General features: G+C 55.1%; 1 protein-coding gene across 2 annotated transcripts; it reads left to right on the forward strand.

Annotated features, from left to right (window-relative positions):
* Nucleotides 1–4,291: 4,291 nt before the first annotated feature.
* Nucleotides 4,292–24,932, forward strand: BRSK1 (BR serine/threonine kinase 1). Of its 2 annotated transcripts, XM_058530307.1 has the most exons (19): nt 4,292–4,683; nt 6,565–6,659; nt 6,754–6,839; nt 8,911–9,051; nt 11,279–11,395; nt 11,475–11,508; nt 11,595–11,663; nt 15,686–15,832; nt 16,305–16,336; nt 16,904–17,074; nt 17,557–17,654; nt 17,867–18,026; nt 18,253–18,313; nt 18,753–19,122; nt 19,618–19,666; nt 19,763–19,886; nt 20,569–20,767; nt 22,055–22,144; nt 24,616–24,932. In XM_058530307.1, the coding sequence occupies exons 1-19, from the start codon at nt 4,548–4,550 to the stop codon at nt 24,771–24,773; spliced, it is 2,337 nt and encodes a 778-aa protein (XP_058386290.1). In that variant the 5' UTR covers nt 4,292–4,547; the 3' UTR covers nt 24,774–24,932. The 2 variants fall into 2 exon arrangements, with proteins under 2 accessions (XP_058386290.1, XP_058386291.1); XM_058530308.1 differs by lacking the exons at nt 4,292–4,683; nt 6,565–6,659 and having other exon boundaries at nt 6,758–6,843.
* Nucleotides 24,933–25,125: the final 193 nt, after the last annotated feature.

A 25,125-nucleotide genomic window follows, 5' to 3' on the forward strand; every position in this document is an offset into this window, starting at 1 on the left:
CTGCCCTGGTGTAGGCCCCGCCCCCAGGCCTGGCTCCGCCTCGGCTGGGCCCCGCCCACCCCCACCTGTCCCGCCCCTTTCTAAACTCTGCCCCGCTCCACCACCTCAGGCTCCGCCCCGTCTAGGCCTTTCAGCCTCTCCCAGCTAAGCCCCGCCCCTTCCCTAAGCCCAGCCCCCATACCTGGAACGCCGGCCCCGCCCCATCCCGGCGCTGCAGGTTGTGGGGCTCCCTTATCCTCAGGCCTTTTCCCCTCTACCTGGGCCCCCACCCCATCTTTTACTGGAGCCCTGGGTTCCCACCCCTAATAGCTGACCTAGGCAGCCTTTAACCCACCCCACCCCCCCCTTGGTCTCAGTTTCCCCATTTGTCAAAGAGGGCTGCCCATTCTCTACACTGCAGCTCCTGTGCGGACCCCTCGTCACCCAGCTTCTTCCTCCTGGAATCTTCCCTGGGTCCTGCCAGGTGCAGAGGACAGAATTCTTGAAGCCGAAAGCTGAGAAGTAAAATGCCCAGGCCAGGTGGTTTGGGAGGCTCGCAGCCTCTGCGCATCAGGTTGGAGCTCAGGTCTGGGCATGTGCTTGGTCTGTGGAGGTGTTTGCTTTGGGCTGGACTTAAAAAAACCCTAGTTCTGGTCTGCTATAAGATGCCCTCCAGGTCCAGGAAAAGGTTGTACTCAACTTCAGGTGGGGATCACAGTCACAGATATATTGAGCACACTCAGGGCCAGCCTGGTGGCGTAATGGTTAAGTTCATGTGCTCTGCTTCAGTGGCCCGGGGTTCAGAGGTTCGAATCCTGGGTGCAGACCTATGCACCGCTCATCAGCCATGCTGAGGTGGCATCCCACATACAAAATAGAGGAAGATTCACACAAATGTTAGCTCAGGGCCAGTCTTCCTCACACACACAAGAAAAAGGAGCACACTGCTAGGCTTGGGGTGTGTGGGGTGATATTTTGGGCAGAGATGGGAAGATAGAAGGCATAAGCCATGTGTGTGTGAGTGTGTGGTGTTTGTAGCACTGAGGAGGATCACTATCCGACAGGGGTCTGGGTCCCTGGGTACCCTATTGTATTAGTTTCCTATGGCTGCTGTTAACAAAGTACCGAAAACTTGGTGGCTTAAAACAACATAGATTTATTATCTTGCAGTTCTGGAGATCAGAAATCCAAAATGGGTCTCACTGGGTTAAAATCAAGGTGTCTGCAAGGGCTGCGCTCCTTCTGGAAGCTCCAGGAGAGAACCTGTTTCTTTGCCTTTTCCAGCTTCTAGAGGCCACCCGCATTCCTTGGATTGTGGCTACATCGCTTGGGCTTCTGCTTCCAACGTCATCCTATCTCCTTCTCTGACTCTGACCCTCTTGCCTCCCTCTCATAAGGACCCCTGTGGTTACATTTAGGGCCACCCAAATAATCAGGATCATCTCCCCATCTCAAGATCTTTAACTCAATCACATCTGCAAAGTCCCTTTTGCCGTGTAAGGGGACATATTCGCAGGTTCCGGGAATTAGGACATGGACGTCTTTGGGGACCTGTTATTCAGGCTACCACAGTTATGTACACCTATGCCCAAATCTATTTATCTATAATTTACATATATGGTATTTACATAATACCATATACGTACATATAACATGTAATTATATGTAACATTATATATATAAATATATGTATCATATGAGGGTAGCCTGGATGAGAACTCCCAGGTACCCTATAAAAGCCATGGCCTTTACAATGACCTATCAGTAGAATGACCATATAATTTTCCACCCATAGCGACACACTTGAGAGTGAAAACAGACCCTGTTAATAATTACAGAACACCAGGCATAAACCAGGACATATGGTCACCTGCTTCTAAGGCCATATACGATCTGCGTCCTCATCTCGGTTCCTCTCACTTCCCCTCGCTCACTCCCCTCCAGCCACACTGGCCCCTTCCACGTTCCAACAACACGCCAGGCACGCTCCTGCCATAGGGCCTTTGCACCTGCTGTTCCTCTGCCTGGAAGGCTCCCAGTGCTTTATCCACATGGCTCTGACCCTCACTTTCCTTCAATATCCCCTCACCGGAGAGGTCTCTCCTGCACCGTATCTAAATCATACCCCACTTAACAAACACTTCCTGCCCCTTCCCTGCTTTAGTCTCCTCTTCAGCTCTGATCATGATCATCTAACATACTGGTATATTTTGCTTGTTTTTCTTGTTTCTCGCCTCCCTCATCCACAGCAATGGGAGCTCCACAGGCCGGGGTCTTTGTTGATTTGGTTCACTGCTGTGCCCTCCCCACTTGGGAGAGTGTCCGGCTCAGACGGCACTCCATAAAGGTTCATGGAATGGAGGTGGTTGACTAGGAGACTAAAGGCTCACGGGTAGACTCTATAGAGGACTTGGGGATGACATGGGATCGATCCTAACACCTTTGGGTACTTGATATAGGGGAGTCCTGGATTACGTGGAAATCTGGTGGAGGCTTGTGGATTACCCATGGGCTGAGCACAGATCCATGGATGTGCTACAGTGGAGATGTACGATTATATGGGGGCCCACATGAAGATCAAGGGGACCCTGTGGTGGACACGGAGAATACATAGGGGTCTCAGAAAATACAGAGAGGCCTCAGAGGGTTCTAGAAGTTTCTCTGTGGGAGCAGGGAGGATCCTTGATGGAGGTATGGAACCAAGATGATCTGAAAACATGCACCCTGGGCTGTGGGGTGGATATGGGGCTCTGATGCTGGTGGGGAAAGGGGGCCTGGGAAGTTTGCAACTCCCAAAACTCTTTTCCTCTCTCTGCCTGTCTCCCCCTTTCTCTGCCCTCCAATCTGTCCCCATCTTCCCCAGCATCTAGCCCTCCACCTGTGTGTATCCCCCCATTATTTTGCTGTCTGCACCTCTATCCCTCTCCTCGTCCCTCTCTCTCTGTAGCTCTCTTTCTACATCTGTCTCTCCAGCTATTTTCCCCCCGCCCTCCACCTGTCTCTATTTTTCCTCCCCCCTTGTCCCTTTCCATCTCTCCCAGTTTCCTCCTGCTCTCTGACCTTCCCTCCTCTGTCTGCCCACCTCCCCCCACAACTTTCACACCTTTCCCTCTCTCTGTCCCTGTCTCTGCTTATCTCCACTTCTCTCCCCCTTCCCTCCATCTCTCCAAAGCTTTGTATCTCTCTGTCATCCCCTCCATTTCTCCAGGTCTCTCCCCATCTCTCGCTCTGTTTTCTCTGTTCATCTCTCTTCCATCTGTCTCTCCATATCTCTCTGCCTCTGTTTTCCCCCAGTTCCCTGTCTGTCCAACTCTCTTGTCCTTCACCTCTGTCTCTCTCCATTTCTATCTCTGATTTTCTCCATTTCTGTGTCTCCCCATGACCATCTCTCCTTTCTCCATCTCTGTCCAACCATCTCTGTGTCTCCCCATGACCGTCTCTCCTTTCTCCATCTCTGTCTCTCCATCTCTGTCTCTCCCCATGACTGTCTCTCCTTTCTCCATCTCTGTCTCTCCATCTCTCTCTCCTCACCACCATCTCTCCTTTCTCCATCCCTGTCTCTCCATCTTTCTGTCTCTCCCTATCACCTTCTCTCCTTTCTCCGTCTCTTTACTCTCCCCCATCTCTCTGTCTCTCCACCGCCTCTGCTGTTCTCCATGCCTCTCCCCTATCTCTCTGGCTGGACTCCCTCTTTCTCCCGCATGTCTGTCTCTCCAGGTCTCTGACTCTTTCCACCTCTGTCCCTGTCTCTGCTTTCCTATGAGTCTCTCACCACCTCCCTGTCTCTCTGTCTCTCCTGTCTCTGCCCATCTCCGGACTCCTCCTCTCCCCTCCTGCCCCAGCCCTGTCTCTGGTTGCCTCCATCTCTCTTGCCATGTCTGTCTCCTTTTCCCCGTGCCTATGTCAGACTGCATCTCCCTTTGTGTAGCTCCATCTCTGCCCCTGTCTGTTTGCTCGGCGTCTCTCTCGCTCCATCCTCTCTCCTCCTGCATCCCTCCCTCCCTCCCTCCCTGCATCCTCCCACCTCCTCTCCATCCCTCCAGCTCCCGGGCCCGCCCCCTGCCCCCGCTCCCCTCCCCCTTCCGAAAGGGTTAACTTTGGGGAAGGGCCCGGAGTCCCCGGATGGTGATGTCAGCGTGCCGGAGAGAAAGGACGAGGTGGCGGGGGGAGGCGGAGAGGAGGAGGAGGCGGAGGAGAGAGGGCGCGTGGGGGGGCGGGGGGGACCTCGGCCTGCAGCATCCGCCGGCCCGCACCTCAGACCCCCCCCGGCGGGGGGAGGCGCAGGAAGGGGGGGGCCGGCCAGGGACGGGCCGGGGAGGGGGGGCCGCGCAGCCCCCCCGGGCCATGCTGACTCCCGGGGCCTGACCCCCCCGGGCCAGCCCCCCCTCCCCCAGCTCCGCGGCCCGCCGAGTGGGGGGGCCCAGCCCAGCCCCCTGGGGACCCCCGGAGAGGTGGGGGGCAGCCGGGGGGGCCGGGACGGAGCGGTCGCCGGCCCCCACCGGAGAGACGGGGCTACTGGCCGCAGGGGGGGCGGCCGGGGGGCCAGTCGGGCCGGGACCAAGGGCACCATGTCGTCCGGGGCCAAGGAGGGGGGCGGGGGCTCCCCCGCCTACCACCTCCCGCACCCACACCCACACCCACCCCAGCACGCCCAATATGTGGGCCCCTATCGGCTGGAGAAGACGCTGGGCAAAGGACAGACAGGTGAGCCAGGGGAGGGGACACCTGGGGCGGGTGCAGGGGAGCTGGGGGGCAGAGGGCGGGACTCATGGGTATGCAAAGGCTGCCCAGACCCCTGGGTCCCTCACAGAGAAGGCACTTGGGGGTCAAGACGGCTGAACCCCCAGGATGAGGGGTTGAGAGCTCAGACTCTGGGGTCCTGGGGAGGAGGGGCCTAGGGGCCTGGATTCCTCGGGTGAGGTCTGGCGCCTGAAGGCTCCCGCCCCGTTGGGGCAGAGGTTGGAGGGGCTCCCTGGCCTCCGTGGGGAAGGGAGGCCGGCCGCAGCGGGACCGGCCGTACTGGGAGCAGAGTTCCTTGCTGCAGTACAGCCGCAGACTGGGGTGAGGTGGCGGGATGGGGGTGCACCCCAGGAAGCCGCTTCCCTCTGCACTGTCCTCTAGCCAAAGAGGGCCTCAGGCTCTCCTGGCAGGCCATTGGGGTGACAGGGGGAGGCCAGGGCAATGGGGTCTACAGCATTCTTCCCCTTCTCCAGCATGCTGGCTCAGTGTGGGGACCAGGAATGGAGAGGTGGAAAGGTGGATGCAAGAGGCGAATCCCCCAGGAGTGGCTGTGGAATGGGGGGGTCATCTTTTGCTGTTGCTAAGCACTGGCCACCAGCACGGCCTCTCTCCTGCCAGGTGGGGGGTGGGCAGATGTGAGGCGGGAGCTGCACACCTGTGTCCTGGGCAGGGGGTCCACTGGTGGGTCCAGGGTCTGTATGAAGCTGAGGGCCAGGGTGTGAGGTAGGAAGGAGAAGAGGGTCAGACCCCCAGATCCTAGTGGTAAGAGTGTGAAGGTGTTGCTGACCTGAATTCTTGAGTTATGGGTGAGGAAGAGGCCATGGATCTGGACTCCTGGTCTGAGGGAGGAGAAGCTGGGGGCCTGGACCCCTGGGTCTGAGGGAGGAGGGGCTGGGCGCCTGGACCCCTGGGTCTGAGGGAGGAGGGGCTGGGCGCCTGGACCCCTGGGTCTGAGGGAGGAGGGGCTGGGCGCCTGGACCCCTGGGTCTGAGGGAGGAGGGGCTGGGCGCCTGGACCCCTGGGTCTGAGGGAGGAGGGGCTGGGCGCCTGGACCCCTGGGTCTGAGGGAGGAGGGGCTGGGCGCCTGGACCCCTGGGTCTGAGGGAGGAGGGGCTGGGGGCCTGGACCCTTGGGTCTGAAGGAGGAGGGGCTGGGGGCCTGGACTCCTGGGTCTGAAGGAGGAGGGGCTGGGGGCCTGGACTCCTGGGTCTGAGGGAGGAGGGGCTGGGGGCTTGGACTCCTGGGTCTGTGGCTTTGGGGCTTACCCTTGGGGTTTGCATGCTGCCAGCTGCATCTGCTATTAAAAGTAGATCAAAGAAGGGGATTGAGAGGTCAGGGTTTCAGAGAAGGTGGAGGAGGATGATCTGGGAAGGGGGCAAAGGTGCGATTATATTCCTTGGGAGACGTGAAGTCTCTAGATTAAAAGGCAGAGAATTGAAGGAAGTGATGGGTTGAAAGAGAGAGAGGTTTGAAGCAGGCAGAATGAGGGAGACAAAACTATGGAGACTCAGTGAGGAAAGAATATGTAGAGAGATGAACTGAAATGGGCACGCCAGAAGGGGAGAGAATCAGATTGAGAATCAAGGGGTGGCTGTGGAGGGGAAGGCAGGTGGGTGATGGACAATCGGAAGGAACAGAATTGGGCAATAGGAAGCAGGAAGAGAATTGTGTTTTGTGGGAATGGCGGCTGTTGGCCCGCAGAAGTTCAGGTGAGAGTGATTCAGGCCACTGCTAAACAGCCAGCAGGGCAAGAAGGAGGAATTGAGGTGGAAAGGGGAGCTTAGGAGCCACAGCGGGGAGGATGCTCTGGGAGTACACCCCACATCTTCAAACCTGCTCCCCCAGGGCTGGTTAAACTCGGGGTCCACTGCATCACGGGCCAGAAGGTCGCGATCAAGATCGTGAACCGGGAGAAGCTGTCCGAGTCGGTGCTGATGAAGGTGTGTATGTTGTGGGGGGACCCTTTGGGGCTAGGGGGAATGAAGGGAGGCCATGCTGACCTCCACTCCTGTGTCCCACCCCTCGGTCCCCCAGGTGGAACGGGAGATTGCCATCCTGAAGCTCATTGAACACCCACACGTCCTCAAGCTCCATGACGTCTACGAGAACAAGAAATATTTGTAGGTATTTATAGACACCCAGCCCCCCATGCGCCCTCCCCAAGTTCCTAGGGTGGGACTTTTCCGCAGACAGGGCCTGGAAGCCCACTCTCAGCTGGGCCAGTGAAGGCCCAGTCCCTTCCCTACTCCCTTCCCCCACAGCAACACCCCCGCACACACACATAATCCTCCTTGTTTCCACACTGACCTGGCCTCACGCTAAGGGTCGAATGTATCCCAGCGACAGGACAGCTAAGCCGTACTGAGTCGGGGACAGAGGCTGATCCTCCCCCTTCCTCCCAGCCCCAGTCCCCTGCCCTACTGCACTGCAGGGCGCACGCCATACTGGATAATCTGGATGGCCTCAGCCAGACCCAACTTGCTAAGGACAGATGCTCCCTGTTGACTAGGGGCCGTGAGCCCAGTGAAGGCCGAGGCCCAGTGAAAATCTTGCCTCTTTCCAAACTCCCACTCTGGAGCTCCCCCCTCCTCCCCCAACATAACTGTGGATGCTATGACTGGAACCCCAACAATGGGCCTCCTTAGAAGTTCTGAGTCCGTATCTCAAAGTCAGTTACCCCCCAGGAAGGATGGGGGTGGGGTCCAGCTGTCCCGACTCCACACAATAGGCCTTTGTCTGGACTCTGGTGACCCAAGGGACAGCTGGGCTGGGCAGCGGGAAAGGGGACAGCCCCCCTGCCCCCACCACGCAGTCCCCAGGGTGAACTGACTCCAACACCCATCATATCCTGGAGCGGGTTTCCCTAGGCAGGAAGCTGCCCTGGCCCAAGATGCTTGTGGGAATTGTAGTTCTCAGGCTTCCCCAGGTGTGGTGGCAGGGCGGGGCCGTTGTCACCCGCTTGTGGAGCTATCACTTCCACTCCACTATCTGTGTAGGGCGGGGGGCACCCATGGGAGTTTGTGCTTCACAGTGGAATCTCCGCCTTTCAAAAGCTCCCAGAAATTGAGCTTTTGTTTCCTAGGGGCTGATGGGGATTAAGAGAGTTTTAACCTCCCAGAGCCTGATGGGATTTGGAGTCTTTAGAATCCAGGTGGCTGATGGGAATTAGGAGTCTGTATGTCCCAGAGGCTTATGGGAATTGGGAGTTTTTAACCTGTCAGGAGCTGATGGGACTTGTAGTCTTGTACCTCAGAAGTTAACTTGGATTAGTGCACTCTGCGATCTGTTATTGCCAAGAATTAATGAGAATTCAAGTTTCTTCATGCCAGAGGCTTATGAGAATAAGAGGCTTGGCTTTCCAGGGGCTAATGGGAATAGGGGGGTCTTTATTTCCCAGGATCCTATGAGAATTGGGCGTCTCTGTCCTCTAGGTGCTAATGGAGTTGCTTTTTCTCCTGCAACAACTAGGAGTCAAAGTACTAATACCCCTGAATTTGACATAGGAGTCTCTGCTGCCCAGAGCTGATGGGAATTGAATTTTGGTTTCCCTCCCCCAGAGGGAATTAGGGTCTCTTCCCCTCAAGGACTGATGGGAATCGGTGTATGTTCCTCCCAGGGACTGATGGGAGTTGTGGTCTTTACCTCAGAAGTTGACAGTTGAATTGGTGCATACTGCAAAGGTCATTGCCCAAGAACAGATGAGAATTCCATTATCTGCATCCCTGAAACCAATGAGATTGAGAATGTTGGCTTCCCAGAGGCTGATGGGAATAGGGGGCTTTATTTCCTAGGCGCCTATGTGAATTAGGATCTCTGACCTCCAGGTGCTAATGGAATTGCCTGATCTCCTGAGGACAACTATAAGTCAAAGTCTTGACCCCTGAAGTTGACATAGGAGTCTCTACTGCCCAGGGCTGATGGGAATTGAGTTTTGGCTTCCCAGAGGCTGATGGGAATTAGAGTCTCTTCTTCCCAGAGGCTGATGGGAATTGGAATCTCTTCTTCCCAGGGACTCATGGAGATAGGAGTCTCCTCCTCCCAGAGACTCATGGGAATTGTAGTTCTCTGCCTCCAGGGGCCAATGGGATTGAGGTCTTGTGCTGGGGTTGAGGGACTGATGAAAGAGGGAGACCAGGCTCTTCGGTCCTCCACATGCCCCTTCCAGCCCTCTGCCCCCTCCATGTCCCCCAGGTACCTGGTTCTGGAGCACGTCTCTGGAGGTGAGCTGTTCGACTACCTGGTAAAGAAGGGGAGACTGACCCCCAAGGAGGCGCGGAAGTTCTTCCGCCAGATCGTGTCGGCGCTGGACTTCTGCCATAGCTACTCCATCTGGTGAGAGGGCAGCTTGAGGGGAGGCCCTTGGGAGCACATGGCAGGCTGACCAGAAGCCAGTGTGATGCAGCCCCAAGCAAATCTTTTATCTCTTTTTTAAAATTGAGATATAACTCACACGTCATAAAATTCACCCTTTTAAAGTGGACAGTTCGGTAGTTTTTAGTATATTCATATGTTGTGCATCATTACTATGTACTTTAGGAGCATTTTCATCACCCCAAAAATCAACACCCCGTAGCTATTAAGCAGTCACCTCTCTGTCTTTTCTGCCCTCAGCCCCTGACAGCCACTAATCTGCTTTCTGTCTCTATGGATTTACCTATTCTGCACATTTCCTATGAACAGAATCATACACTATGTGGTCTTTTGTGACTGGCTTCTTTCACTTAGCAAAATATTTTCAGGGTTCATCCATGTTATAGCATATATCAGTGCTTCATTCCTTTTCATGGCTGAATAATATTCCATTGTGTGGATATGCCATATTTTGTTTATCCATTCACCAGTTGATGGACATTTTGGTTGTTTCTCCTTTTTGGCTATATGAATAACGAGGACATGTGAACATTCACGTACAGGTTTTGGTGTGTACCTATATTTTCAGTTCTCTTGGGTACATACCTAGGAGTAGAATTGTTGGGTCATATGGCAGTTCTATGTTTAGCCTTTGGAGGAAGTGACGGACCATTTTCCCACAGTGGCTGCACCATTCAACATCCCCACCAGCAGTTCCAATCTCCGTACATCCTTGCCAACACTTGTTATTATCTGTTATTATAGCCCTCTGGTAGTGTGAAGTGGGATCTCATTGTGGTTTGATTTGCATTTCCCTGTCGGCTAATGATGTTGAGCATCTTTTCATGTGCCTATAGGCCATTCGTATATCTTCCTTGGAGAAATGTCTATTCAGATCCTTTGCCCATTTTTCATTGAATTATTTGTCTTTTATTATTGAGTTGTAAGAGTTCTTTATTCTAGCATAACTCTAGGAATAACTCCTAAGAGTTATTTATTCTAAGAACAAATCTTTTATCAAATGTATATTTTCACGTATTTTCTCCCAGTCTGTGACATGCTTTTGCCTTTTTGGAACAATGTCTTGTGAAAAGCAAGTTTTAAATTTTGATAAACGCAAGTTTGTTGATTTTATTTTTCTTTTACAGTTCATGCTTTTTCTGTCCTATTTAAGAAATCTTTGCCCAGCTCAAGGTCACTAAGGTTTCCTCCTATGTTTTCTTCTAGAAGTTGTATAGTTTTAGCACTTGCATTTAGGCCTGGGATCCATTTCAAATTAATTTTTGTATATGGTGTGAGGTAAGGGTTGAAGTTCTTTTTTGCATGTGAACGTCCATGTGAAAAGATCATCCCTTCCTCATTGAATTGCTTTCAGCTCTCAAAATAAGATGTTAACCATAGGGAATTTTTATGGTTAATTAAGGGGCAAAACGGATGCCTTCAGCTCGTCTTTCAGCCTCATCTGTTTGCACACCTCCTTCTCTGCAGTAGAGATTGCAGATGGGGTGGGGATCAGGGTGGAGGGGCTCAGGCTTGGGAGTAAAGCTTGGTGGTGAAAAGATAGCCTATTTAGACTGTCAACACCTCTCCATTGACAACACCGTGTCAAAACCCTGACGTTAAAAACACTGACCTGCAGGGGGCGATAGTCAACAAATTTAACCACAAGTATGACCCAGTTAGCCCTTCCACCAGAAACTGTAGGATCCTGGGGCCCCACCTCCCCCAGACATTAACCCTTAAATCTTGAGGAGTTTGGCCCCTGGGGGTCCAAAGAGGGGGGAGTCCTGAGGGAGAGACCAGCAATAGGCTTGGGATGGCAGTATGTTTTTATTATTCGGTATGGAGATATTTCAACATTTTAAGAGCCAGCTCGATATCAGCCCTGCTTACCTCAAAATATCTCACTTCAGACATATTTAAACATTTGTGGATAAAATGTTACGATGTCTGGGGTCTCCTACAAAATAATCCAGTGGGGGAAGGAGAGAGGATGCAGAGGTGTAATTGAGAGATTTGCTCTGAGTTGATGACGGGGGAAGCTGGGGGATGGTGCGTGGGGCTTCCTCACAGCCTTCTCTCTACTTTGGGGCACGTTTGAAATTGTCCACAATAAAACGTTTCCAGACCTGCCCCCTCTGAGAGAGAGTGAGTGGGGCCCAGGCCTCCGGGAGGAGGGCAGAGGCCTGAGCCCACCTGCCTATCTCAGCCACAGAGACCTGAAGCCCGAGAACCTGCTCTTGGATGAGAAGAACAACATCCGAATCGCAGACTTTGGCATGGCGTCTCTGCAGGTGGGGGACAGCCTCCTGGAGACCAGCTGTGGGTGAGTAGGGGCCCGGCCTCCTGAGTCCAGGGAGGGAGTCAGAAGCCGGACGGAGGCTCACGCCACCTCTCTCCCTCAGGTCCCCCCACTATGCGTGTCCAGAGGTGATTAAGGTGAGTAAGGCGCAGGTGGAGGGGAGAGGAGGGTGGAGGGAGCACGGCGGAGGGGTGAACGTCATGGCTGCTCCCTCTCCCTGCAGGGGGAAAAGTATGACGGCCGCCGGGCAGACATGTGGAGCTGTGGAGTCATCCTCTTCGCCCTGCTTGTGGTAAGGCGCCCCTCGCCTCTCCTGCCCCGTTTCTAGAACAACCCTGCCTGGTGGAAGCCCAGAACATTAAGTCCCATCCTTACTTCAGGGATTGTCTCCCAAATGTTTAACTGGTATCAAGAAAGTGGGGGGGTATTAACCAACAGACCAAGATCTTAGAGCTAACCATTCAGTCACAGAACTGTGAGATAGTCCAGGGGCTCCCCAGAAAGGAATGGGACAGCCAGGAGCCCTTGGAGGGCTTGGGACAGTGGCTGTTTACTGATTCTAGGGTGTTGCAATATCGTAATAACTAGTGTAACCAAACTGGGAAACGTCAGCCCGGCTCCTGCCACAGGGCCTTTGCACCTGCTCCTCTCTCTGCCTAGAACTCTCCTTCATCCCTGTGAACCCTGTTGCTCACCTAGTTAGTATCTAGACTTCTTTTAGCTCTCAGCTCAATTGTCACTGCTCCAGGAAGCCTCCCCTGGCCTCCTCCTTCCTCCTCCCATGAGGTCAGGTCCCCTGTGGTAGCTCCCTCCTTCCCGGCAACCATCAGAGTTGCCATTGTGCTTTTAGTTGTGTAATTCCTTGAGTGGCATCTCCCTTCCCTTCTGTATCATCGGCTCCCCGAGGTCAGGGCCTACATCTAGGGCTTATGTCTTTGCGTGTTTTGTTCTGTGGGTTCACCATCTCGACCCCAGAGTGGGCACATCGTAAGCCCTCCATGAATGCATGTGGCATGAATAAATAAGTGGTTTGTTCTGTGCCGGGCACTGTTCCAAACACATTACCTGATGTAATTCTCTTGACAACCCCAGAGAGGGGAAGCGACAGACCCACGGGCACACAGCTGGTAGGTGGCAGACCTGGGGTCAATCCTTGGTCTCTTCACCATGAGGCTATGTGACCAGGTGGGCTCGGTGACACCAAGGGGAACGAGGCCCACTGAGCGGTGCCTTCATCAGGCTCACAGCCCCATGGGGAAAATGGGCACTTGAGAAGCCAGCTAAGAACATTCCAGCCCTCCTGCAGTTAGTGATTAAGAGCACAGTCCTGGAGCCCATTCAGCTGAGTTCAAATCCTGCTCCGCCCCTGGAGCGAGCAAGTCACTTTCTTGCTCCAAGCCTCGGTTTCCTCATCTGCACAATGAGGGTAATGACAGTACCTGTAATTGTGAGGGTGTGGGTAGGATGTTGCATCTTAAGCCCTTAGAGCAGTGCTCAATAGTTATTTTTTATATTTCAATAACTATTATTAGTAGTAGTTTATTATCATTATTACAGTCGATCCTCATTATTTGCAGATTCACCTACTCACTGAAGTTTATCTGTAAGCTCAAAATCAACGCTCTTGGGGCTTTCAAGGTCATTCTCAGATGTGCACAGAGTGGCAAAAGATTCGAGGCCCCAACACGCATGTTCCCGGCTGAGGTTGAACAAGGCGACGCTCTGCTTTCTTTCCCTTGTTTCAGCTCATCTTGCAAATAAGTGTCCCTCACACGTTTTTTGCATTTTTGTGCTTTTTGTCAGTGATTTGTTGTTTAAAACGGCCCCCAAGTGTAGCGCCAAAGTGCTGTCTCGTGTTCCTCAGCGCAAGAGGCCTGTTTGGTGCCTCACGGAGGGAATACACGTGTTAGATGAGCTTCATTCAGGCGCGAGTTACAGCGCAGTTGGCCATGAGCTCTGTGTTAATGAATCAGCTACACGTGTTAAATAGCAGGTCTGCCTTAGTTCTGGCTGCTATAACAAAAATACCATACACTGGGGGGCTTCAACAACAGACATTTATTTCTCACAGTGCTGGAGGCTGGAGGTCCAAGTCAAGGTGTCAGCGTGGGGCCAGCCCCATGGCATAGTGGTTAAAGTTTGGCACATTCCGCTTCAGTGGCCCCGGTTCGTGGGTTCAGATCCTGGGCATGGACCTACACCACTCGTCAGCCATGCTGTGGCGGTGACCCACATATAAAGTAGAGGAAGACTGGCACAGATCTTAGCTCAGGGCTAATCTTACTCAGCAAAAAAAAAAAAAAAGTTGCCAGCAGATCGAGTATCTGGTGAGGGCCCACTTCCTGGCTTGTAGAGAGCCGCCTTCCCACTGTCCTCAGATGGTAGAGAGAGAGAGGTTTAGTCTCTTCCTCTTCTTATGAGGACATGACCTCATCTAAACCCAATTACCTCCCAAAGGCCCCATCTCCACACACCATCCATTGGGGATTAGGGAGGACACATCCCATATGAATTTTGGGAGGATGCACATATGCAGTCTGTAACAGGGTCTTTAAACAGAAACACACATAAAACAAAGTTATATATTGATCGGCTGACAACAGTGTTGTGACCAGAGGCTCGCAGGAACCTAACCCCGTATTTTGTCCAGGAGCAATGGTTCAGTATTCGCTAATTCAGCGTTCATAGTGGCTTTATAGAACACGACTACCGTGAATAACGAGAACCGACTGTATTGTTTTTATGTTTTATGATTGTAATTTTTAATCCATACCATAGCCCTGCCTGGCGGGACCATTATCTCCATTTCGCAGAGGAGGGGACACTGAGGCCAGTGCTAGAACAGCAGGCAGCCAGAAGTCACACCCAGGCTTCCAGACCCCTGGACCGGCATTCAGGGGTGCCCTCTCCCCATCTCCCCACCCATACCCTACACTCTCTGTCCACAGGGCTCTGATACTGGGGGCACCTGGCCACTTGCCACACCTGGAAAAGCCCTCAGAGACTCACACTGTCACTCCTGCGAGTCTCTGTCTAGTGTCACCTCCCCTAAGAGCCCTTCCCGACTCCCTCACTAAAATGGGGCTCCCATCTCGCTCTACCCCCAATGTATCCATTAGTTTGTGGTCTGCCTTCCCCACTAGAATGCAACTTATACTCATTCAATAACTGTTGCTTATTAACTCGTGTATGCCAGGCCCTGTCCTAGGCGAAGCCCCGTGAGGACAGAGATCTGGTTTGGTCCCCTGCTCCATCCCTCATGGCCAGACCAGAACCTGGGAGACAGCAGGGGAGCAACCAGTTGTGGAATGAGTAACAACAGCTAACACGGCATAGGTGGTCCTTACCATGTGCCCAGCACTGGACTGTCATCTAATCCTGATGCGTCCTGGGAGGTGGGTGCTGTCAGAGAGGTGGCAGGACATGCCCAAGGTCACGCAGCTCCAGGCAGCAGAGCAAGGATTCTAACAGGCAGCCAGCACAAGCACCCATGCTCTTAAGCGCTGTGCTCCGTGCCCCTCTGAGAGGCCGAAAGCCCTACGTGACCTGCTCACCTCTGGGGCACTCCTTGGCTTGTAGATGCATTGCCTAGTCTCTGCCTCCATCTTCCCGTGACTCGCTTCTCTGTGTCTCTCTGTGTCCTCCTCTCCTCTGCCTATAAGGACACCAGTCATTGGATTTAGGGCCCACCCTATATCCAGGATGATCTCATCTCCAGATCCTCAACAAATGCCATCTGCAGAGACCCTATTTCCAAATAGGGTTGCATTCTGAGGTTCCAGGTGGACATCAATTTTGGGGGGACACTATTTAACCCTCTACACTCCCAGCTTTCCACAGGCCTCGCTCAGCCTCATCAGATCTCTGCTCCAGTGTCACCTCAGTCACTCTGTCACTATATAGCTGATCATGTTCGCTTGCTCACAAGTGTCTCCCATTCTGGGGTGTGAGCTGTAGGAGGGCAAGGGCTTGTTCTGTTCACTACTAGATCCCTGACCCACAACAATGCTCACCTTTGTTGAATGAATGAATGCAGGTGACCCCTCCTGAAACTGGTCTGGAGAGAAACCTGTTTTAAAGGTACAGCCTCCAAGCTGCAACCTCAGCCTCTTAAGCCCTGGAGCCAGACTGGCCATTGCCAAACCCCTGCTCTGCCACTTCCGAGCTCTGTGCCTCAGTTTCCCCATCTGTAAAGTGGAGATAATAATAGTTCCCTACGTCCTGTGCTTGTGTGAGGTCTAAATGTGTCAAGCGCCTGGACTCCCGCCGGCTGTACCGTAAGCTCTGTAAGCGGTCTGGTTATTTCTCACCCAGGGGGCCCTGCCCTTTGATGATGACAACCTCCGCCAGCTGCTGGAGAAGGTGAAACGGGGCGTCTTCCACATGCCCCACTTCATTCCTCCAGACTGCCAGAGCCTCCTGAGGGGGATGATCGAAGTGGAGCCCGAGAAAAGGCTCAGTGTGAGTTGGAGGGGCGGGGAAGGGGGGACAGTGGGTCATGAAGACGGAATCCTTGGCAGAGTCATGAGGATGGAGTTCCGGGACCTGCCCGTCAGACCCTGGGGTGACGGCTAGCGGGAGGGGGGGGGGGGGTCGCTGCCTGAGCCTCAGTCCGGGGTCCTGCAAACCTGCCCCTCCAAACTGGGGGAGGGCGGATGCGCCGACGGGCCCTTCCGAAGCGGCGCGGAAAGTAGCAGGATGCCACTGCGCATGCGGGAAGTGTAGCGAGGCCGGCGGGGGAGTCGTACTGCGCGTGCGCAGGGCAATGCGCTCAGCTGCCACCAGGGGGAGACGAGCCATCATCCCGCCCTTGGTGGAGGGGGCGTTGGGGGCACTTAGGGACCCCCAGTGCCACCCCATCAACTTTCATTAAGCGCCTACTGTGTTCAAACAACCTCACTTCTGCTTCTCTAACACCCACCCCCCCTCACAGCTGGAGCAAATTCAGAAACATCCCTGGTACCTGTGAGTATGGGGGAACTGGACACCTGGGTCTCTGGGGGAGGAAGGGGGAGGGGCCCAAATATCAAGGGCCCCCAAAGCAGGAGAGGCGGCTAGGGGGTGGGATGCTGAGGTTCCTGAATGATGAGGGGTCACGGACTTGGACTTCTGGGTCCTAGGGGAAGAGGACAGAGGTGGATGGAGGAAGGGCTAAGGGCCCGGACTCCTGGGTTTGCGGGAGGAGGGGCTGGGGGTCTGGACTCCTGGGTCTGAGGGAGGAGGGGCTGGGGGCCCGGACTGCGGGTCTGAGGGAGGAGGGGCTGGGGGCCCGGACTGCGGGTCTGAGGGAGGAGGGGCTGGGGGTCTGGACTCGTGGGTCTGAGGGAGGAGGGGCTGGGGGTCTGGACTCCTGGGTCTGAGGGAGGAGGGGCTGGGGGTCTGGACACCCGGGTCTGAGGGAGGAGGGGCTGGGGGCCCGGACTGCGGGTCTGAGAGAGGAGGAGCTGGGGGCCGAGACGCCCTGAGTCTCGGATGAAGGAGAGGCTCGAGTGCAGATGCGTGGTTCCCTACGATTTTTCTCCCCCTCCCCAGGGGCGGGAAACACGAGCCAGACCCGTGCCTGGAGCCAGCCCCAGGCCGCCGGGTGGCCATGCGGAGCCTGCCGTCAAATGGAGAGCTAGACCCCGACGTCCTGGAGAGCATGGCTTCCCTGGGCTGCTTCAGGGACCGCGAGCGGCTGCACCGCGAGCTGCGCAGCGAGGAGTAAGACCCCCGCCCCAACACACACACCCTGGCCACGTGGGGCGAGCTGCCGCAGCTCCGGGACAGTCAGGCGCTGAACGGTCAGCCGGCGACGCGCCGGGGTCTCGCGCATGCGCAGACTCTGGTCGCTAGATGGGGCGTGGCTTAAAGCTCCCACGTGGAGCTGTTCCCGGAGGAACCACGAGGGGGCGGTAGGACCAGAGGGAAAAGACAGAAAGGATGCTGAAAAGTATTCATGGACGCTGAGAGACTTAGACTGTGCCTCATATTGTACTTACATATAGTAAGTGCTCAGATGTTAGGTGGTATTATTATTATTGAGTAAAGTGAGGCTGACGTACACTGAGACAAAAGAACCAACCATATGGATACCTAGGAAAATGGATCCACAGACAGAGACACTGGGTGGACTGAGCCCCAGATAGCCACAGGCAGGGGATGAGACTACCTCTGGGACATGACCTCTCACCCCCCCCCAATAGAGAGAACCAAGAAAAGATGATATATTATCTGCTTTTGGATCGGAAGGAGCGATATCCCAGCTGTGAGGACCAGGACTTGCCTCCCCGGAATGATGTTGGTGAGAAGGCAGGGCTGGGAGTCCAGACCCCGGATTCCTGAGGGAGGAAGGGGCTGCAGGCCCTGAGCTTTTGGAGTTACACTCCCTGACTTGCTCTGTGACCTTTGTCAAAACTCCTCTCCACTCTGGGCCTCAGTTTCCCCATCTGTATGAGTGCCACGTACGGCTGGTCAAATATGTCTTTTGATTGGGTTGAATCTTTCGGCCCGCAGACCCACCTCGGAAGCGTGTGGATTCCCCCATGCTGAGCCGTCACGGGAAGCGGCGGCCAGAGCGGAAGTCCATGGAAGTCCTGAGCATCACGGATGCTGGGGGTGGTGGCTCCCCAGTGCCCACCCGACGGGCCCTGGAGATGGCCCAGCACAGCCAGAGGTGGGGAGACCCTCTCCCTCCAGTGGGATCCACAGTCCTGGGTGGGGAGGGAGTTTGGAGTTCTAACCCCATCCCACCTCAGACATGCTGTGGATTGGGACGAGTCACCTCCCCTCTCTGGGGCTCATTTCCTCATCTTGAAGGAGTATGGAAGAGAGAGGACATCTGAACCTTTTGAAACCCTCCCACCTGATTTTTTTTTTTTTTTAATCTATCCTGGAAACAGATCCCGTAGTGTCAGTGGAGCCTCCACTGGTCTGTCCTCCAGCCCTCTGAGCAGCCCAAGGGTAAGGCTAGGTGCCCAGTGAACTGAGAAGGGGTGAGGGAGCAAAGATGAGCAGCAGAAACTACAATTCCCATGAAGTCTTGAGACATTGCCTCCTTGTCCCCAAAGGGCTAAGGACCCAAGGCCTCATTAGTATTTTAGGCCTTTGGCCATTTCCATCTCATAGGAGTGGGTTTTCAGTGTGTCTGGAGGGTTCGTTTATTCATTTAACAAAAGCTAATTGAGCGCCTACTGTGTACCAGTCACTGCTGGGTTTACAGCGGTGAGCATAATAGAAAAAGTCCCTGCTCCCCTCAACAGTGGGAGTTGGGAGGGGGAATAATTGGACTACAAATTCCAGCATGCTTCGGGGCCTGCCTTCGTGAGTGTGTGCGAGTGGGGCTTTTAGAGCTTTCTGGGAGTTGTAGTCCGTCCTCTCACCTGTCTCCGTTCCTCCGCAGAGTCCAGTCTTTTCCTTCTCACCGGAGCCCGGGGCTGGAGATGAGGCTCGGGGCGGGGGCTCCCCGACTTCCAAAACGCAGACGCTGCCTTCTCGGGGCCCCAGAGGTGGGGGCACCGGGGAGCAGCCCCCGCCTCCTAGTGCCCGCTCCACGCCCCTGCCCGGCCCCCCAGGCTCTCCGCGCTCCTCTGGGGGGACGCCCTTGCACTCGCCCCTGCACACGCCCCGGGCCAGCCCCACTGGGACCCCGGGGACAACGCCGCCCCCCAGCCCCGGCGGTGGCGTCGGGGGAGCCGCTTGGAGGAGTCGTCTCAACTCCATCCGCAACAGCTTCCTGGGCTCCCCTCGCTTTCACCGGCGCAAGATGCAGGGTACAAGGGTCCCTGGGGCACAGGGGCTGGGGGTTGACTCCTCAGTCCTAATGTGGGGAGGGGGCTGGGAGCTAACATCTGGGTCCCCAAGGAGGAAGGGGCTGGGGGGCCAGGACTCGCATATCCTGGGAGAAGGTGGAGTAGTGAGCCGAGATTCAGGTATTGGGGAGAGAGGAGGTGGGGCTTCCAGCTCTGGAGGAGGAGTCCCCCTGAAGGATAGGCCCCTGCAGTGCTCTGGCTCATCTTCCCATTGGCTCATGGCTAGCAAGCCGCACCCCCTAAGGGGCGTGGCCTAGCTGGGATTGGAGGGGCAGTGGTGAGGGTGAGTGGGGGGCAGCATCCCTAGAAGAAACATCAGGCAGCGTGCCATTTGGGGTTTAGCTACTGAGAGCTGAATAGATGCTGGGGTCTGGGTCTCCTGGTTGGAGGCGGCTGCTGGCCTGTGTACTGAACACGGATGATAGACTAGTGTTGACCATGCTCTCCCCTCCCCAGTCCCCACCGCCGAGGAGATGTCCAGTTTGACACCAGAGTCATCTCCAGAGTGAGTCTGACAGAGAAGGGAACAGAGGAGACGGAGGGGGGGATTCATTCCCTTAGTCCCCTCCTGACCCGCCTCCAACCATCCCCTCCCACTCAGGCTGGCAAAACGCTCCTGGTTTGGGAACTTCATCTCCTTGGACAAAGAAGAACAAATATTCCTCGTGCTAAAGGACAAACCTCTCAGCAGCATCAAAGCAGACATTGTCCATGCCTTCCTGTCGGTGAGGGGCCTGGGTCTTCATGCATGCTAGCCATTACAGAACTACAAATCCCAGCAGCCCCTGGGGGCCTGACTTCCTCCTGGGGCTCGTGGGATTTGTAGTTTTCCATCTTGGGTTGGGTTTGGTCATTGTAGGGGGAGAGAGACAGGAAAGATTTATTGTGCCCTGCGGCCTGGAAGTGGTGAATGGGATTCCGAATTACAATTCCTCACATGTTAGTGCCCCTTGAGCATTGGTGAGTTGCCTTTCCCTACCACCAGGTCTGAGATCGGCAGAAGGAACTTCTTTACCCAGCAGATTGTAGGTCTGTCCACTGGGTCCTGTGGTTCTTTGCTCTTGGCACTAATGGGATTTATCGTTTGAGACAGTTGTGGCTATAGGCAGTGTTTGTGAAGGGAGGGAGAAGTTTGTTTCATGTGGTCCTGGAGCTTGGGGCTGGTGCCTAGATAGTCACCGTTGGGATTCAGTTGGTCAAACATTCCTGTGATACCCTGTTTATTGTAGGACAGAGAAAGCTATGGATCCCAGCAGGCAATGGGGACTCCCAATGCCTTTTCTGTTATTCTTTTCCCCCAGTGGCTGATGGGACTTGTAGTCCCTTGGGCAGAGCTGGTTATAGGGTTGCTTATCCGTTCCCTGGAATCAGGAATCACCCTTTCCTTTTGTCCCCCACCTCTCTCAGATCCCCAGCCTGAGTCACAGTGTGCTGTCACAGACCAGCTTCAGGGCCGAGTACAAGGCCAGTGGCGGCCCTTCCGTCTTCCAGAAGCCTGTCCGCTTCCAGGTGGACATCAGCTCCTCTGAGGGTCCCGAGCCCTCCCCCCGACGAGACGGCAGTGGTGGTGGTGGCATCTACTCTGTCACCTTTACTCTGATCTCCGGTAAGTTTCCCTCAACTAGACTGCCCCAGCCTGTTGTTTAGGATGCTCAAGATAGCTGAGATAAGATAGCAACCCAGGAGGGCAGCAAGAGGGAGGAGGAGATCGTGCTCAGCTGGTGCTGACTCTGTGAGCCCCTCCTCTCTCACACCCCCACATCCTTTCCTTCCCCCTCCCCTCATCAACATTTGATGGGTATTTACAACACGTCCTGTGCATTATATGCATGATTTCCTGGAAGCTTCCCAGCAGCCTTTGGGGTGTTAGTAATCACCCATTTTACAGATAAGAAAACCGAGTCCTAAAGAGGTAAATTGACTTGACTGGAGTCCCACTGCAAACCCTGACAGGGCTAGGGCTCAACCTAGGCCTGCTGACCTCATAGCGCAGAGCTCTTCCTACTACTTTAAGACTGTACACAGAGGGTGTGCTGCTGTAAAACCTCATTCCTGCACCCAGAGCAGACATCACCAATCCATCACAGCACTTCTTCCTGCTGAGCTCAGCTCCCACCTCAGAAACTCCAGGCAGCCACGAGCAATCAAGAGTTGGCACAAGAGATGAAGACCACAGAAATGCCTTGCTTCCAATTCTACTTGATTCCTGAGTCATGATAACAAGTTTAGATAACAAGGGATACCTCTGTTTGCTATCCTTGTCACCAGTCTTAATATGTTACAGCTGGGAGATGAGCTTGCTCCTGGAGTGTCTAAATCAGGCTGCTGTGGAACACTGGGGTGTTACATCACCAAAATGAATTATGGCACTTTTTTTCTTTCCCTTAAAGACTAAGATGCAGATCTTTCTCGATTTTAAGATTTTTTTTCCTTCCCATTTATTTATCTTACATTTTAAATAGAAAGCAACACTCGGGCCCGCCTGGTGGCGCGAGCGGTTAAGTGCGCGTGCTCCGCTGAGGTGGTCCAGGGTTCGCCGGTTCGGATCCTGGGTGCGTACCGACGCACCGCTTGTTAAGCCATGCTGTGGCAGCGTCCCATATAAAGTAGAGGAAGATGGGCATGGATGTTAGCCCAGGGTCAGTCTTCCTCAGCAAAAAAGAGGAGGATTGGCATTGAATGTTAGCTCAGGGCTGGTCCTCCTCACAAAGAAAAAACAAACACTCGTTTTAAGTCAAACCTTTCTTAGGATTTATGCCTGGCCCCAACAGAGGGGGGAAATTGAGACCAAGAGGAAGAGAGTCCTTTGCGGAGTGGAGGGATGGGGTTCCACAGGGCAGGAGGGCCTTGCCTTCCCTGTCCCCAAGTGGGTCTGTTTCTCTGCCCCTTCCAGGTCCCAGCCGTCGCTTCAAGAGAGTGGTGGAGACCATCCAGGCACAGCTGCTGAGCACTCATGACCAGCCCTCCGTGCAGGCCCTGGCAGGTAGGAGGCGAGGGCTGCGGGGCTGCCTCCCTCTTCTATCCCGAGGGGCAGAGGGGAGGCTTCCTGGTGACCACGTGCTGCAGGGTTTGGTTTGCTGGCAGGGCTGCAGCTGTGGGGAAGCAAGGCCCACGTATTGTCGTAGTGTCACTGTTGTGTTGGGGCCTTACCAGCAGAGCTGTGAGCAGGTTCCCGGAGAGGCTGGGGCCTGAGCTCCATGGGAACCAGGCCATCCTGAGCCTGAGAAGACCTCATTGCTAGGGAGAGGACCTCCAGGGGTCCCTAAGAGGACGACTGGTCTCTGTGTTGGGGATAGTGGGACTTCCTGCCAACAGAGGTTCCGGAACTGTGTTCTGGAGGAGGGTGACCGACCATCCAGTGTGCCTGGGACTGAGAGGTTCCCGGGATGCAGGACTTTCGGTGCTAAAACCCAGACAGGTTGGTCACCCTCTCTGCAGAGGCTCAGCCTTTTCTGGCCTGGCTGGGCCTGGCTTTCAAGGACTCAGGCCTCCCCTGCCCACTGTCCTAAACTGAGCTCACGGGGAGTGTGCATGACCTGTGCTCAGGGAGATGGGGCTTCCCTGGGCCCACCAGCCTGGTTGTGAGGGAGCAGAATTCCCTAGCAAATCTGGGCACGCTTTGTTGCTAAGGTGTGCCTGCGCTAGCAACCAGGGATAACCAGAATTCCTAAGGGAAGTGGGTTCCTGCTCGGCCCCGTTCCTGAGACATGGCACCACCTCCTCTCGGAATAGGGGTCCCATAGTCCCCACGGTGAAAGGGAGCAGGCAAGCAGGACCCCAGCAATGAGGGTAGGAGCCTGGGTGGCCTTGTCACCAGAGAGCACCAAGTCCCAGGGTCAGGACTGCTAGGGAGCAGTGGTTCTCGACTGGGGGCCCGTTTCACTCTTGTTTTAGTTTCCTGTGGCTGCTGTCACAAACGACCACAAACTCAGTGGTTCAAACACCTGTTTATTCTGGTACAGTCCTGGAGGTCAGAGGTCCCACAGTCTCACTGGGCTAAGATCAGCGTGTCTGGAGGGCCGCCCTCCCTCCTGGAGGCTCTGGGGCAGAGTCTGGTCTTGCCTTTCCGACTCCTAGAGGCTCCTAGAAGCCTCCCCCCTTCCTTTGCTTATGGCCCTTCCCCCATCTTCAAAGCTGGTGATGTCATTCTGTGCTGGCATTTCCTTCTGACCCTGACCTTAGCCCGGGAAGGTTGTTTCAAGGACTGAGATTAAGCTGGACCCACCCAGATCATCCAAGATAGTCTCCCCACCTCAGGGTTTTAATCTTAATCACAACTGCAGGGTTGCTTTTGCCTTATAAGGTAGCACATTCACAGTATCTCAGCGTCAGGACGGGGACATCTTTGGAGGGGAGCATTCTGCCATCCACAGCCCCTTAGGGGACATTTGGCAATGTCTGGAAATGTTTTTGGTTGTCTAAACCTGCGGGGAGAGGGGATGCTACTGGCATCTTGTGGGTTGGAAGCCAGGATGCTGCAAAACATCCTACAGTGCACAGAATGGCCCCCACAGCGAGGAATTACCCAGCCCCAAATGTCACTAGTGGGGAGCTGAAGAAACTCTACTCTTGTCATTCGCCACCAGGCCTGGTTGCCTGGGGCAACCAGAAGGCAGGTTAGACCCCCTGAACCTCTCTAGACCCAGTTGCCAAGGAAAGCTGGCCTTCCCACCAGGGTTCCCCAAAGAACATACCCACAAAGATGTAGGACCAACAGGCATCTGGGGCCTTAGCCACATGTGTTATAATGGGGAATGGGGCAGGGGGCGACCTCCCACCTCCCAGTCTGCCCCGAAGGGAAACAGCCTTATCAGTTGCTATGGCAACCAAGCCTCGAGTGGTTGGTGTCCCTTAAGGGGGCCAGTCTCTGCTAGGGGGCCTCAGGTACTGTTTCAGACCCTATAGAAATTGCTAGATGACCTCCGGCAACCAGTGTTGCCACCGTAGTCCCCTAGCCTGGGGAAGTCAGGCCCCACAAAAGGGTGACCCCTGTCAGGCAGGCCCAGCTGGAAGGACTTGAGACCCCCCCAGATAACCACTGTAGGTTCCCATGGGCCCCACTGCCAAGGAGCATCCCCCCTAACAACGAGGATAGCAGAAGGGAAGGGGGGCCCTCTGCCTGTGGTCTGGGGGACTCGCCTCTTGTCTGCTGATGCGACAAGCAGTCCCTTAGCAAATAGGGTCCTGACCAGAGTCTGGGAGTGTCTCCTGAAGTCGGGCTGCCTGGTCTCACGGGGACTGACTTGGCCCAGTTTCCAAAGCCATAGGCCTGGAGGGCCTAGGATGCATGGCCTGATGTCCTGGGGTCGCCAGGCCAGGTTGCTGGTGTGTGTCCCCCTGGCAACCCTCTCCCCAGGCTTGGGGCTCTGGCCTCACCATGATGTTGCTGGCACACGTTCCCCAGGGCTTGGTGGCCTTGGGGGTACTGAGGCCAGACTGCTTCCTCCCTCACAGACGAGAAGAACGGGGCCCAGACCCGGCCTGCCGGCACCCCGCCCCGAAGCCTGCAACCCCCACCCGGCCGCCCAGACCCGGAGCTGACCAGCTCTCCCCGCCGAGGCCCGCCTAAGGACAAGAAACTCCTGGCCACCAATGGGACCCCTCTGCCCTGACCCCAGGGGGCTGGGGAAGGAGGGGAGCCCCCTCCACCCCCCTTCCCTGCCCCCCAACTGTGAATCTGTAAATAAGGCCCAACGAATATGTAGGGAGGGGGGAGACACAACAAACTCGGCCTTGCCCTGCAGGGATGGGGCTCAGGGGGCTGTGCCCAAGGGGGGGTGGTTCTAGGGGGGCTGGGGGTGGGGGAGCTGTTTCTATTTTATTTATTGATTAATTTATTATTTTATTTATTGATCGATCTCTCTGCGGGGTGGGGTGGGGGAGGGACGGGGGCTGGTTGGGGTGGCTTAGCAGATCCGGAGGGACAGGGCCATCTGTCCTTGTGTCCCCAACTCCCCTTTCCTG

Source organism: Diceros bicornis, chromosome 34 (assembly GCF_020826845.1).
Source record: "Diceros bicornis minor isolate mBicDic1 chromosome 34, mDicBic1.mat.cur, whole genome shotgun sequence".
NCBI lineage: Eukaryota > Metazoa > Chordata > Mammalia > Perissodactyla > Rhinocerotidae > Diceros > Diceros bicornis.

Coding starts and splice junctions, on each gene's coding strand:
- BRSK1 (XM_058530307.1), top strand. CDS start 4,548: ATGTCGTCCGGGGCCAAGGAGGGGGGCGGGGGCTCCCCCGCCTACCAC. Junction 11,664..15,685: donor TCCTCTTCGCCCTGCTTGTG/GTAAGGCGCCCC, acceptor TTTCTCACCCAG/GGGGCCCTGCCCTTTGATGA. Junction 19,887..20,568: donor TTGTCCATGCCTTCCTGTCG/GTGAGGGGCCTG, acceptor CACCTCTCTCAG/ATCCCCAGCCTGAGTCACAG.